Source organism: Bombus pyrosoma, linkage group LG8, assembly GCF_014825855.1.
Source record: "Bombus pyrosoma isolate SC7728 linkage group LG8, ASM1482585v1, whole genome shotgun sequence".
Taxonomy (NCBI): Eukaryota; Metazoa; Arthropoda; class Insecta; order Hymenoptera; family Apidae; genus Bombus; species Bombus pyrosoma.
The window spans coordinates 5,780,055-5,794,013 of NC_057777.1; the positions used below are offsets into that span (position 1 = coordinate 5,780,055).

At 41.2% G+C, this 13,959-nt stretch overlaps 1 protein-coding gene across 19 annotated transcripts in view; it reads left to right on the forward strand.

Moving 5' to 3' along the window:
* LOC122570238 (pleckstrin homology domain-containing family G member 5) overlaps nucleotides 1-13,959 on the forward strand; it is an 86,005-nt gene that overhangs the window by 28,296 nt on the left and 43,750 nt on the right. Inside the window, exon 2 of one of the 19 annotated variants that reach the window (XM_043732329.1) lies at nucleotides 8,437-10,853. The exons of the other annotated variants lie outside the window; for them this stretch is intronic. Within the exon in view, the coding sequence (XP_043588264.1) occupies nucleotides 10,809-10,853 (45 nt within the window). The 5' untranslated portion in view covers nucleotides 8,437-10,808. The remainder of the gene's footprint in view (nucleotides 1-8,436; nucleotides 10,854-13,959) is intronic. 19 annotated transcript variants of the gene reach the window in all.

A 13,959-nucleotide genomic window follows, 5' to 3' on the forward strand; every position in this document is an offset into this window, starting at 1 on the left:
CATATATTTTCAGTTAGGTTTCAAACTTTACCGATGTAATTATAACTGGACTACGTCTGTTTCTGCAGATTCAAATTTTTACGATCGTAATTGAAAAATTGGAATCTCAGCAGAGATTTCTCTCGTCCACCAACTATTATAACAAATACTCTGGATATTAGATATCTCGTACATATTTTGAACGTTATGTGCATTCCGTGTATTTTTTTGCATTTGCAAACTTCCCGTAAATGCATAAAAGTCCGCAGTCTATTCGTTTCTAACGGAATTTCAAAATATTCTGTATGGAGCATACAGTATGTGCATACAATCTAAATTTTCTTCTTTAAGTATTGAAATACTTTCGCAGGACCGCTATAACTCGAGGCAAGTTGAAACCGCGCAATTTGGATTATCGAGAGCTTGGATAGGGCGGGGTGGCGCTTAGACGTTCGCTGATTCGTTTATTAAAGTCAATATTCCTGGCTCGTTCTTGGATGCACGCGATTATCCCGCGAACACGTGGAACGGCAAAAGGTTTCTCGAGTGGGATCGGAATTTACCTAGCGAGAAGAAGTTAATTGAGAAATCTTCTTGGTCCTTGCTCCGGAGGAAGGCCTCGTCGCGACGGGTCTAGGGGTGGAATTAGATTCGGTAGCCGATGATCGATGAGGATGACTCACCCTTAGGGACGAACGAGAAACGCACTCGGCCCATAATCGATGCTTCGGGGCACGTGGCAACGAAATACGTTCTCGAATTATGAAATACGACGTGGAACGTCCTTTAACGTTGCTTTTATGCTTGTTATTCCTAGGAGTTTCACGATTTAATTCTCAGACAGTGTATTTTTCCTTCTCGAAACTAATTGCACGCCAGTCTCGCTTCGTTCGCGCAATAAGGAATTCATCCGTGAAAGTATTTTAGGTTTTCCTATCGAGGCGGTTGAGAAAAAAGTCTGAGGAAACGGACGAGTAGCTACTTGGAAGCTCGAGGAATGCAATAGTAGCAAACAACATAGATTATGTTCGATATCGTGGAATTTTTCAGAGAATATTTCTCTGAAAGCTTCCTTTCTGTGCATAGTTTCGCGCAAAATTTTTATTTGGTACGATAATGACAATGTCAAATTAATTGTAAGGAAATTCTTGAACAACGTAATCCTTATTCGTAGTAGGTTTCTATAGATATAGAATTACGAATTGTGCGAAAAAACGACCAATAAGAGAAAATCGCGAATTACGAAAATAGTAGCTCTTCATGATCTTTGTTCAAATTTACGAAGTATATCAAAACTCCACAATAATTTAGCTATCTATCTAGAAAATAATATGTATTAGACTTTGTTCGGATGCACGATAATGGAAATTACGATATTAGAATATTTACCACGCTATCGATATTGGAACTCGTTAATTCTTCAAATATTTGGATAACTTTTTCCAAGAGTAATCGTGAAATTTAAAAGATATGAAAACATACGTATTAGAATTTTTTAATAAAGTGACGCGAGTTTTCGAGCGATATCGGTAATCAATTTACACAGTTTTTAGCAAACTGCACAATTGATTATTTCGACTGAAAATGGGAAACTAACGATAGGCAAGAGAGATCTTTTCGCGCTACGTTAACTCGAAGCTACGTTTAACTTCCTTGTAACTGCTCGTGAGACGATTAAAAAGTTTCGTAGCGTGAATGAGCAACTTGTAAAATTTGCATTTGGAAAATGTCAAGGTACGTGAAAGGCGAAAACGAGCATAACGAAAGCGGCAACAACGATAAAAGTAGCCCGGAAAGTAAATCGTGTTCGCCCGATGAAAATGTAATGCAATACCGAAGCAAGGAATTGTTAGAGGGAAATCGCGAGTAGATGATTTAAAGTGGCGCATAATGTGACATTATGTTGAATATGAAAGATTTCAGAAGCGTATTTGGGGCGTGGCGAGTCAAATTCAAGGATGCTTCCTTACGCGAATTCTGTCTCGCTGTGACAGTAGTTTGTTATCGCGACGAACGTCTCTTTTTTTTTAACCAAAAGCAACGCGTTATTCTACTCTCTATAATAACGTGAATTTATTCTACAAACTGAGGGAAACTGGTAAGCAAGTTGTTAAAACTTTTAACAAACCGCGAGTACCTGTCGTTGATCTGAGTGTGATTAAGCGAGCAGTGTCGAGCCACAAATGCGAACGACGATGTGTAAAAAAGAATATCGAATGTTACAGTCGAATGAAACTCCAGGCTGTTTCATCCACGTATTCGCCTGCAGTTTTGCCAAATACAAGTTTACTTTAGAGAAGAGCTACTGGAACTGCGAGGGACTTCTGTCTCATCTGCAATAAAATTTTTGTTTCTGTTTCCTCGTTAGGATACATTAACCGCGAAATATTACGAGTTTAATTGCACAGACAAATGTACTTGTTTATTATATCTACAGTAACATTTTAAAATTTTGTTTGCGCCGTAATACGACGTAAAACATATTTGCAGAGTTTGAAAGAAAATCGAAAATATACATAGAAACTACACCACACTATCGCGCAGTGGTGTAGTTTCTGAAAGACAGAATCTTTTATATGACACGACACAACGTAGAATGCTTCGAGTTTCTCCGACTTTGAAAATCCATACATGTTTCACGTTCGTGAATACGCATATATATATGGAATTCTATCTTCTTCTTGCTCCTCGTAAGGTTGGATTAATTATTCCGATTGTTATTTTCTTTCACGAAACACGAAGCACGAGCCAGTACCGTCCTAAAGAATAATTGATGACGTTTTAAATTCTTAGTTTTCTAGCCAAATTAGACTTTTCGCAATGAAGCCTTTGATAAGAGCTATACTTCATGACGGGTCGATTCAGATATATCCTATCAATTTTTCATAAATGCTTCACAAAGGTATCCTGAAATTTCCTTCGTTGGTAAATGGCAAACTTATTTCACATGTATTTCAATCAAGTTTTGTTTTTTTTTTTTTTTTTTTTGAAAATAGGTAGTAATACAGTTTGAAACGATCGAACCGTTCGGAATATCCTGAATCTCGTACAAAGCAGGGATTCAAAAGGAACTTTTTTACGTGTAACTTCACTAACCTCGATATAGTTCAGAGAACACAGGAAAGACTTCGAGTTGAATCGAATTTCTCCAAAGAGAGGGGTATTTGCAATCAAGCACATAATGCTCCTCTTCTTGCGCGACAAGAGGTGGGGTAGCAGTGTTTTAAATTCGCGAGCTCTCCTCGAAAAGCGATTCTTTCACGATCGATCAGCCACGTGACCGGCTAATGGCGCGATAGAGCAAAAGAAGAGAAGAGGGGCCACGGAAATGGAGTGTGTCAGTCCAAGCTAAAGTGCCTAAAAGGACAGAATTCCACTTCACTTGGCGGCCATCTATCAGATTTTCGTTTTAATAGGTGGGTTCCAGCTCTCCTCGCGAACGACTCTCGATAGGTGAGCTCTCTCGAACGAAATTGACTCGAATATTTCTCCTCTGGTCGCTTATTAAGCTGACAGAATACAGCCCGTAAACGGATTACGATGTCGTTTTTAGCGATGCTTCGAGGGATTAGCACGCGGAATCGGTTTAAAGACTGGCTGGGACAAAAGTCGATCGTTGCCAACGTAAATTCGTAAAATTAGATCGAACGAATTCGTAAGCCGCTTCCGTACAGCAGTAACATTCCGTTCGTGCTCCGAATTGCACGGAGTCCTTCACAGGCTGGCTGGCTCGTTCAAAAAGTAACTGTAAATCATGAAACGCCCTATAGATTACCGTTTAGTTCGCGAGTTCCATGTACCGCGGAACCGAACTAGTTATCACTTTATGTACCGAGAATACTGAACAACCACGATCGATATTATCGAGATTTCCACGAGAGAGACGAACGACAAAGCAGGAAATACGTTCTCCGTGTGATTCTCGTGTAACGACTAGTGTAACTTGTTGAACGTGCGAGCTTAACGCGATACGTGAACTAGCGTTGTTACCTTCGACCAACGATATCAGAGAAATTTCAATATTTGGAAAAGACGGATAGAGAATCGCCGGTGCTTGGATAGTCGCGAACACATAAACAGACCAGCGACAAACCTCGAATCCCTAGCTCGAAACCAGCCGCTACCACGGTTCGTTTATCAATCTCGTTTCTGCAGAATTTCGATCGATTGGATTCCATCAGCTAAATAGATTCCCCTTTCGAAAGAATTCTTCGAATATTTCGAAAGTTAGATTCTATTTCAATCGCGAGAATTCTATCTTCCTCTCTCTCTCTCTCTCTCTCTCTCTCTCTCTCTCTCCCGTAATGGAGAAAAAGAAAGGAAATACACCTACAGAGTCGCAAAGCTCGCAGTAACTAACGTTGGAAACAGATTCGTCGAAATGTTGTCGCTGTTAATCCCGAAAAAGTAAGGTGGATATTTCGTTGAAAGCCGTGTCCGTACGTATACAGTGTGATTCTACTTGCAGCCAGTTTATCTCGCGTTGCCCCGAAAAGATACGGAATTCCACGTTATATATAATGACTTACGCTTCTTTGTAAAATTACTGGCATTACGAGTTATGAAGCCTGGTTTTATTAACTTGGTTTTCGGCGAATATCTCGGTGGTACATTCATAAAAAGTTTCTAATAAACGTTCGAATACTTTGGTGAGCCACATAGATAGTAAAAACTATGTAGCCATGTAGCAATGTAGATAGTAAATGTTATACAGCTTGGTAGAATACTTTTTACAGTGAAATATATAAAATTATTTTATAAAGTTGGATAGAATGTTATATACTTAAAGAAGTATACAGTTATTTCATATGATTTGATTAAATCTATATTTCATTGCAGTGTATAAATATTTCGACTTATTCCATTTCACCTTTAATCGATCCTAGAGAGAATAAAAATGGTGGAAACGTAATGGAAGTAAAGGTATCCCGGCTATAATTTAAGAAAAGAATCTGGCGAGCGCTTTTCCACTAGAAAATAGACTGTCATGCATATCTCGGTTTATTCTACTGCGGAGGCATCCGCGTCGTGTCGTGCGTAGACTGAAAAATGGCGGGCCGCAGCTTGAAATAACGCGTGTTCCCTGAGCGCCGAGGAGAGTTTCAAAGAAGGAATAATTTTATTGCCGACTGTGATCGCAGAATTCTAATGAACTTTTAATCGACTTCTTCCCTAAGGGACCTACGTAATCGTTTCTTTTATCTGCTATTCGAAGGAGCAAGGCAGAAAAGTGTTTGAGCGTTTAGAATGATAATTCGAATTCAATTGAATCGACTTTATCGTATCACGGGTTCTAACTTTAATCACGAACCGTGCCTCCACGTAGATACTTTTGTGTCTCACGCATCGATGACCAATTAATTCTGCTTTAATCGTTATTTGCCTACCCTCTTTGATTCGAGCCCTGGTTCTAAGCAACGATCCCTTTCTCCCTTCTAAATTAAAGGGATCATCGATACGACACGGGGGATTAATTGTCCACGAACAAGCTATCCAGACTGCTAATTGCCAGATAATGACGCAACGAACCTCCGCGGTTCATTGAAAAATCCTGATAGAGCTCGAGTGGCTTTTCAGATCGCAATACCATATCCGATATTTCTCTCGTAATGAAATCTTAATTAGGGGAAGGTCGCCAGTCGTAAAGGGATTATAGCGTGACGCACAGATAACGAATGCTGACCTAAATTGAATCACGCGCTCGATTAATTAGTCTTCTTCGGGGTAAAGAAAATCTTCTTCCTCCGAAAGGTTGATAAATCGAACCTTAAAGAGTCTTTAACTCGAGATCAGGGGATTTCTTGTCACTACGCTACGTTAAAACTCAAATCTGAAAAGTAATTGCGCGGAAAACAGTAAGATTGACATTATTTGATTGGAAATTACGCGGTAGAGTGGAATTATTTGGTCAAGAAAGATATTTCAATCGGGTTAAGCTAACTGATTGGTTATGAACAATTCTTTTAACAGATCTACATTTGGAGATAGACTTTAGAATTGGTTATTAGTGGCGCGATAAACAGTGAAATATATCGTGTACTTACGTCGACAGCCTTTTACGAAATTACAACTTCTAGTCATCAAGAGGGAAATTTGTTCAACTAATTTTAATATTCTCAGTTGTAATTATCATAATTCAATAACCTGTGTACATTACTTTATTCTTAACAGTTATTTGATTGTCTATTTCGTTAGTTCTTATATAACGACATCTCAAACATCCCCTTGAAGCAAATAATTCCAGCACAAATCGTTTTCCAGTTTTCAATATCTTTTCTTGCTGAAATTAAAGTACATGGTATCTCTTTAATCTCGGTAGTGTCTCGCAGTATATGATAAGTTCGATTATTCCAAGCAAGTTTAGAAGATTGAATTTTAATGCGTTGTTGAAGCTTAAGAAATTCAAATAACCCTTCCTTACTGCGCTTGGCTTAGGAAGACTCGTTTCCGCGAGTGATTTCAAGGGTTGCGACACGTTGCAACACGTCCACTTTCGTCAACAAATCGATTTTTTCGCGCTCGCTAGAAATTCACCGGCCTGCTTCCAAGAAACTACCGCAAGAAAAGGAAAATTCTAGCCGAGTGTTCGCCGAGAATTTGCAAGCAGAATCACGTTTTTCAAGTGTGTAGTGACCAAACGAATACAAATCGACACTGGCAGGTGATCAATGTCGTAGCGAATAACCTGTTCCCATCTTCCGAGTTCGAGTTTTACTTTTGTAGACCGTAATATTAGACGGTTCTAGACTCGTAGTGTAGATTTCCAAGTAACGAAAAACGATTGAAATCGGAAATACGTCTGAATAATGCCACTCTTTGTAGCGGAACACGTTCGCGTACAGTCCAAGTGCTCTTTAGCGGCAATTTAGAACGTAGGAATCCTAGTGTTTGTAGAGTAGAATTTGGCTTGATGAAACGTAGACGACTATGAGTATCCGAGCGGGTATCCCCAAGAAATTTCGTGAGGGAGCGTGAATTACGGTGGGAGAAAGGGGATTTCCGGGGATGAAAGAAGATTTATCGACCGGATCTCGATCACATAAGGAAAGGACATCTGTAATTGGACGACAAACACGAAAACCGTGTACCAAGGATCGAGCCAGTGTTATTTTAAACCGGTGTAATTTCAGAGGCTCGCATACTGTGGCGAAAACTAAATTTGGTCCTTCAGGGTGTTGAGTAAAATAATTAAGAGCTTTTGACTAATGAATTTTAACATGTTGAATATAAACCAGACAATAGAATAATAATTATCTTACTTTACGTTCATTGTAATAAATTTTGGTAGTAAAGAAATAATAATTAGCAATGTTTAATCTCCAAAAGTGATGCAAAAAATGTAATGAAAGTTTTCCTTGGAAATTCTTTAATGAACAAGACTACGACATCCGTAAAACAATAAATCTTCGTATTGTCGAATTTCTTTCTCAATTTTCTTACGTGAATTTTCCTTCCGAATCATTGTTACTCGTGTCACCGCCAAAAGGGACGAAACGTGTGTATTCATTCGTAATTCCTCCGCCTCCGCTGAAACAGCTGTACTCGAGTTCCTCTCGATTTTAAAAATACGCGTATGTCAATATAGCGAGTTTATGCAGAACCACGAGCATTGTATATTCGATGTATACGTACATATTTGCAAGGCCGTGTGTATGCATCTTAAAATGTTGGGAAAAATTACTTGGTCGATTTATTTTTCCACGCGGCTTCACTTCAATCATACTCGCGAGCTGCACGAATCGCTGAATCGATGTGATACACGACGATCGGATCGTTTCATCCAACGGAATTTATTCTTCGCTTACGTTCGGTTTATTCGCCGCGCTATATATTATTTGCACGTAGATTGTTCGATAACGCGAAAAGGAAGATTTGAATTTCATCAGAATTCTCAGACGTCTTCTTTTCCGAAGCGAAATAAAATTTTTATGCATAAGATGACGGAAGTATTTGGTTACTTGTAGACACCTTCTATGAATGTATTATATGTTCTATACAAAATATTTTGAAATTTATTGGTATTGTAACGAGAATTTTCATTTCTTTATTTCGAACAACTCGTCTAATTCGCAAATATAAGTTTCCTGAAAACAGGTGGAAAATCTATAAAGCGTGTACCTTCTTTTCCTTCGTGAATATAAGAACAAATTTTTAATTCAACGTACGAGCACGCGATTCTTGAAGAGTCCAGACTGAACGTGAATACAGCTTTCTGAATAATTAAAAGGATGGGAGGGTTTCCTCGAAAGTCGTTGCGCTTTAAGGTAGTTTTACTTTCAGGTCAACAACTCGTCGCGACACGTGTCTCGGTTCGCTAAGTGCGCAGGTGTATTAACAAGTTTTTCGCGGACAGCTTCTCAGAGACTCGATTTTCCAGACAGATATTTCTACGAGGCTAGATTTCACCGTATCCGCAAACAGGGCAATTTTCATTCATTAGATTCGTTAATTACACAGATGCCAGACAACGCAAACTGCCACGCGTCGCTCGCGAAAGTTAATACCGACTCATCCCCCAAGATCTGCAAACGCGAGAACGACGTTGCGTTATTGGATCAACGTCACAGTTAACAAACATTGACTAAACATTCACGAAGAAAGGATCCACCGTATTGTTCACCAAAAAAAAAAAAAAAAAAAAAAAAAAAAAACGGAACATCGACTTACTTTTAAATAAGGATCGTCCTAAGCAAGCAATATAATGCTATATAAGACGCTGCATAAAAATCTATATAAAAGAAGTTAAAAAACATCATCCGTTGAAAGCTGCATAATCCCTGCTACGATACTTAGGAGAAGAAAAGAGAAAGGAGAGTCCTGCTTTTAAGGAGTATTTGCCACGATTCCAAGTTTTTCATTAAAAGTTAATTACGAAAGGGACAGTTGTTCGAGACGTAGCCCGTAAAAACGATCGACCTTCAATTTTACAGAAGTTGGGAACCACCGAAAGATTGGAAGGTTTTAAGGTCGTTTCGAAGAAACGAGGAGATCGCGGTCACTCCCGCGCGTCATTTAACCTACGATTTCAAAAGACCTATCTAAAGTTTCGCCGGTACTCGCGCGCAGAAAGTTTAAAACACCGGATTCATTGTGATCCGAGGCAATAGTCGAACAATCGAACTGCCGGAACCATAGCAAACGGCGTTCGTGACGAGCACCTCGTGGACCTGAAAAGCGGAAAAAAGCAGCCACGACTCGATCGACGAAAAACTCGATGAATTCGACGACCTAAACTGGTGTCACGACCACCTGGACGCATTTTCCGCAACGAACCTGCTGCTTTTAGGATCCATTGTGCTCACAGCCAATATCAGCGACATTCAAAGGCTGCGCCGCCTCCTGGGGTACTGCTTTTCGATGACGATCGAACGATTGACATTAGGCAAATGGTGTTAGCACCCATGAGACGTATTTCGTGCGTCCTCGCGTGGAAAAGTCGACTCGAGTGTGTAACTGTGGCGCGCCTGATGCAACGTCCCGTTGAAACGTGACTCTCCATGCAATCAACTTGCAAGCCGAAGTACGTGGCTAAGGTGTCAATAGAGCCGATAGCTAACGCGGAAAGCGGCCTCGAGATCTTCCCCGATAAAAGAAAGTTTTCGCGACGACTGTGAATTCTTGGTTTTATTTCGAGCCGTTGCTTCCTTGAAATTTATCGGAGTTCATTAAGAGAGACGAGTGATACTTCGCGATCCGAATCGAAGTTTCCGAAGACAATAACAAATCGGGTTTCCCAGGCGCAAGCGGTGCCCTAGAAAGGTATAGAAACCTACCGGAGTATAATTTCCAATACTACATCGATTGGTCCGATTACACAGTAACAGCTTGAAGACATCGTTTCTGAACTGGAACAACGAACACGAGCTTCTGACACCGTCCATCAAGCGGATTATCCGTTAGAAAGATCGACGTTAATGGTCTCCAAGGCTCGAAACAGCAGCGAGAGAGATTTCCAAATTTATCTGATCTTTGAGTTGGAACAACGAACAGGCTCCTGGCACTGTCGATCAGACGGATTATCGATCACCAACTACCTACGTTAAAAGTCTCAAAGATTTCAAGCGACATCCAAACGAGCTTCCAAATTTGTCTTTTCCTCAAAAAAGAATTTTCTACCGATACTAAACGATACTGTTCGACCCAAGAATTTCAAACATCTCCGCCACTATAACGAATACTAATTTTGACACCCAGTTTGTTGGTACTCATCAATCATCACCATAAACTGGAGTATCAAGGAAGCCCTCTACTTCATCGGCCAGCTGGGCCAAAGCGCGGAAACGCCGAAGCAGAGGAGCCCGGACGAAGAGCCCAAAAAGCAGCAGAGGAGTGCCCTGCGGAACCTGGTTCGTAGATTGAGCATTAGCAGCGGAATCGGACGATACGCGATTGGTTCGTTCGGTCAGGGTGGGGCAACCGGGCCCAGCGGTGGCGGGCCCGCGGAGAGGTTCGCCGGTGCTGAGGGTACGGAGGCCGTGAACGGTTGCCCGGGTGGTTCGCAGCCGGTGGCGGGGCCTGGAATAAGCGGCACGGTGTCCGCATCGGCCGCGAGGGACGGTCGCGGTGTCCTAAGTCGGCGGTCGAGTCGCGAGCAGAGCCCCGCGAAGTCATCGGAGGGCCAGGATGCGCCCACCCACGGGGGCGGGGGTGGTGGCGGTGCCGGGAGCTCATCCGGTGCTGGCGCAACCGGTCCCGGACAGGATTGGCGAAGGCTAGTGGGCAGCATCAGGCGCAAAGTGCGCCGGAAGACCGGTCAGGGCAGCGCCAGCATCTCCGAGGCCGCGCTGCACGAAACCAACCGCAACCAGGATGACTTTCTCAAGGCCACCATGAGAATCTTTCTGGTGGTGTCGCCACCGATGGGACGAGTTCAGGTACCGTAACCATCGACCTTCTGACCAATTGGATTTTGCTAGTGTGTGAAGAGGGAAAGTTTTCTTTAGACAGTTGAATCGAGTTGCAGGAATTTTTAGTTTGATCGGTTTTGTATCAAGGAAAGGGAGATGTTTGGGTTGGGCAATTATGTATTTGGAATAGGGGACGTCTCACTGAAGTTGACGAGCTTAAGTTAATCAACGTATTGATTAATTTTTCTCGACACGAATGACAAAGATCGGCCCCTATTCTGAATAATTATACGGAATTATTAAGGAATTATAAGGAAACATAAGGCACAAGGTTTCTTGAGTTTGGAATGCTACATTAGAAACATTCTTAACAAGTCCACTGTCCTGTGAGCCATTTGTATATCCTTGCTTATAGTTATGTAATTGAATTACAAAATCGACAAAAAGCCAAGAAAAGTTAACTGCGGAGAGGTTCACGTTTAAAAGTCCTTAATTCCTTTTCTTCGCTTAATGAAAAATACCGGCACATCGTACAAGCAATAGAGAAAGGTGGATTTCACTGAGCATTTTATCCCTGCGCGCGACGTACAAATGGTGATCGCTTAAAGCTCCCGGACAGTGAACGTGTTAAAACGACACTTCTCTTCAGAGTCGCTACAGTCACGAAGAATGGTCCTAAATCCTACTCTTTCCCTTTCTCTCCCTCTGTATTTTTGCGCGATATTGAACGCAGTTGGCGTACTTTCAGCGCCATCACGAGTCACGTCGCCCGCGGCGGTGCTCAGATAAAGTCGAAACGCGGAATTTAATAATACCGCTGGATATTAATTCGTTACGCCGCCGGTTATTAGCAGATAAAGTGTTACCAGCTGGCACGCGCGTTCCGACCCGAAATAGACGGTATGAAAGCTAAAGATTCTCGAAACTTTCCGCGGCAGTGATCCAACTGGCGACCTAGTTTCGCGCGAGCCGCACGGAAGTCTGCCCACTTCCAACTGATTAGTAGCAGAGATAATTGCCTTGAGAAATCGTGATCGAAATGGGACCGTTTTTCGATCGAGCCCGCGACTCGAACAGCCATAAACTCATCGACCGCCTCGTTAATCGTTCAAATCCATTATCAGAACCGTAATCGAGTTCCTCCTGCTTCCTTATACAACGTGCAAGCACGAAGATCCAGCATGAGTAGCAATAGAACAAAGATTACAGTGTGTCCCATTACAGCCTTCGGATCGTAGTGCTTGAAAAAGCCATTTGTAAGTTACACGAAAATGGCTGATAAGGACTGGTTATAAAAGAGCAAACAGTCTGAACATATTAGCTTCAATTTGTTCTACCGCGTAGCACGTTGATTCTGTAGAGTTGGTACGTAGCTTTTGGTCATATGTGTGACATCGATCTGAACGTAAAAGGCGAAATGCACTACAGGAATGTACCTATATTAAATAGACGATAAGTAGAGTTTTGTTGATTTTCCATTGTTCATGTCGTTTTATGTTGAAATACAAGAATTTCAAGATGACATCAGAGAAAAACTGACGAAAGAACTTATCAGGTTACAAATTTTCATGAACATCCGCAGACTAGAAAGGAAGATCAGATCCTCAGCGAACACGTTAATCGTATCAGACTAGAAAATCAGCAGCACGCGGATAACAACACTGTTGCTTACGGTATAACCTATTCCAGGGCTAAACCATCCAGTAAGATCGATGGTACGTAGAACCAGGTGCTCCTCGCTGTTCATTTCAAGAATATCGAAAGGAATATTTTACCACGGTGTTAACATAAACAAAACAGTCTCCATACATTTTTTACGACCATGTTGTAGAGTGTTATAAAACAATTTGATGTATCGTATCATCATCACGATGCTACTCGTGGCATGAATAAAGTAGTGTCGCGAAGCAATTTCAAGCAGCCGCAACTACGTACGTCGAAATTTCAAAGCTCCCCGACTCGTTCTTCAACGTTACAACGATATCTTAATGCTTCACGCGACACTTCGAAACTTACTGAAGTAATTTTCCAACCTTTTTTTTTTTGGTGAAATTTATTCACAGTTTTTAGAATTTATAACCTAAGTTCTTTGCCTTTAAGAAGTTCCCTTGCCACCGTCGTTTCTCATCGAAATCGCTTTCCACCATTTCATGAGACACTTCACGGACTCGTTGCTGAATCGTAAAGTACATCGATCGTTATCCAAACGATTTACGATTTTCTAGCTGAGAAAAGCGATTATCTACATAACGAACAATTAAAACGTTATCGAGGTGTTTAGTTGAGAGGCGTGTAATTAAGTAAACAGGATCGGTGTCGAGCAGGTGGTACGCCGTAGATTGACGATCTGAAAACCGTTTATCCATTACTCGAATTGATCGACATGTCGATTAGAATATCCGCGTCAAAACTACCGAGCAACAAAGATTATCCTTATCCACGTTTATTATTTTCATCCCTTTAAAGAATCCCCTTTTGCCCAGAGAATTCACGAAAACGAAAAAAAGTTCCAAGAATGAACGTTATTTGTCTTCGAATACATCACGCGTTGTGTCCGGGTAATAGGTGCGTCATCAATCATTCCGATTCTGAATTTATTTCGGGAAATGATCACTTCAACGTCATGGAAAATTGTAGGTATCTATCGCGTTAAGTCTCAAGAGGGGACGTTGTCGTCCCCTCTTGAGATTTTACTTCTTGTTTGTTGCTTTTCACTTTTGTTTCTTCCTTCTAAGTTCAGTTTTACAGGCAGTAAATCACATGTGAAAGTATTCGAACATTTGTACATACCTTTTATGAACATATTATATGTGTTTGTATTTGTATTATTTGTTGCACGTATTCAAGTACTTTCGTGAATCAGTGTTACAGCAAAGTGTTGTTCGAATAGCTTCCCCGACGAATATTTAAACGGACTTCTGGGTATGTACGTACAATTATTAATAAGCGAAGTGACTCGTCAATGGTACAATTCCCTTGGTCCAAACCCATACACCCGTTATCGATCCCAAGTGAAAAATGAATGAGACAGGTGATATGAGCTGCGGTCCTTCGCTGAATACGACGATGATCGTTTATCGGCTTGTACAAAGTTGCAAAGTGAAGGTGTAAACTAAAATTTTTAACTATGATT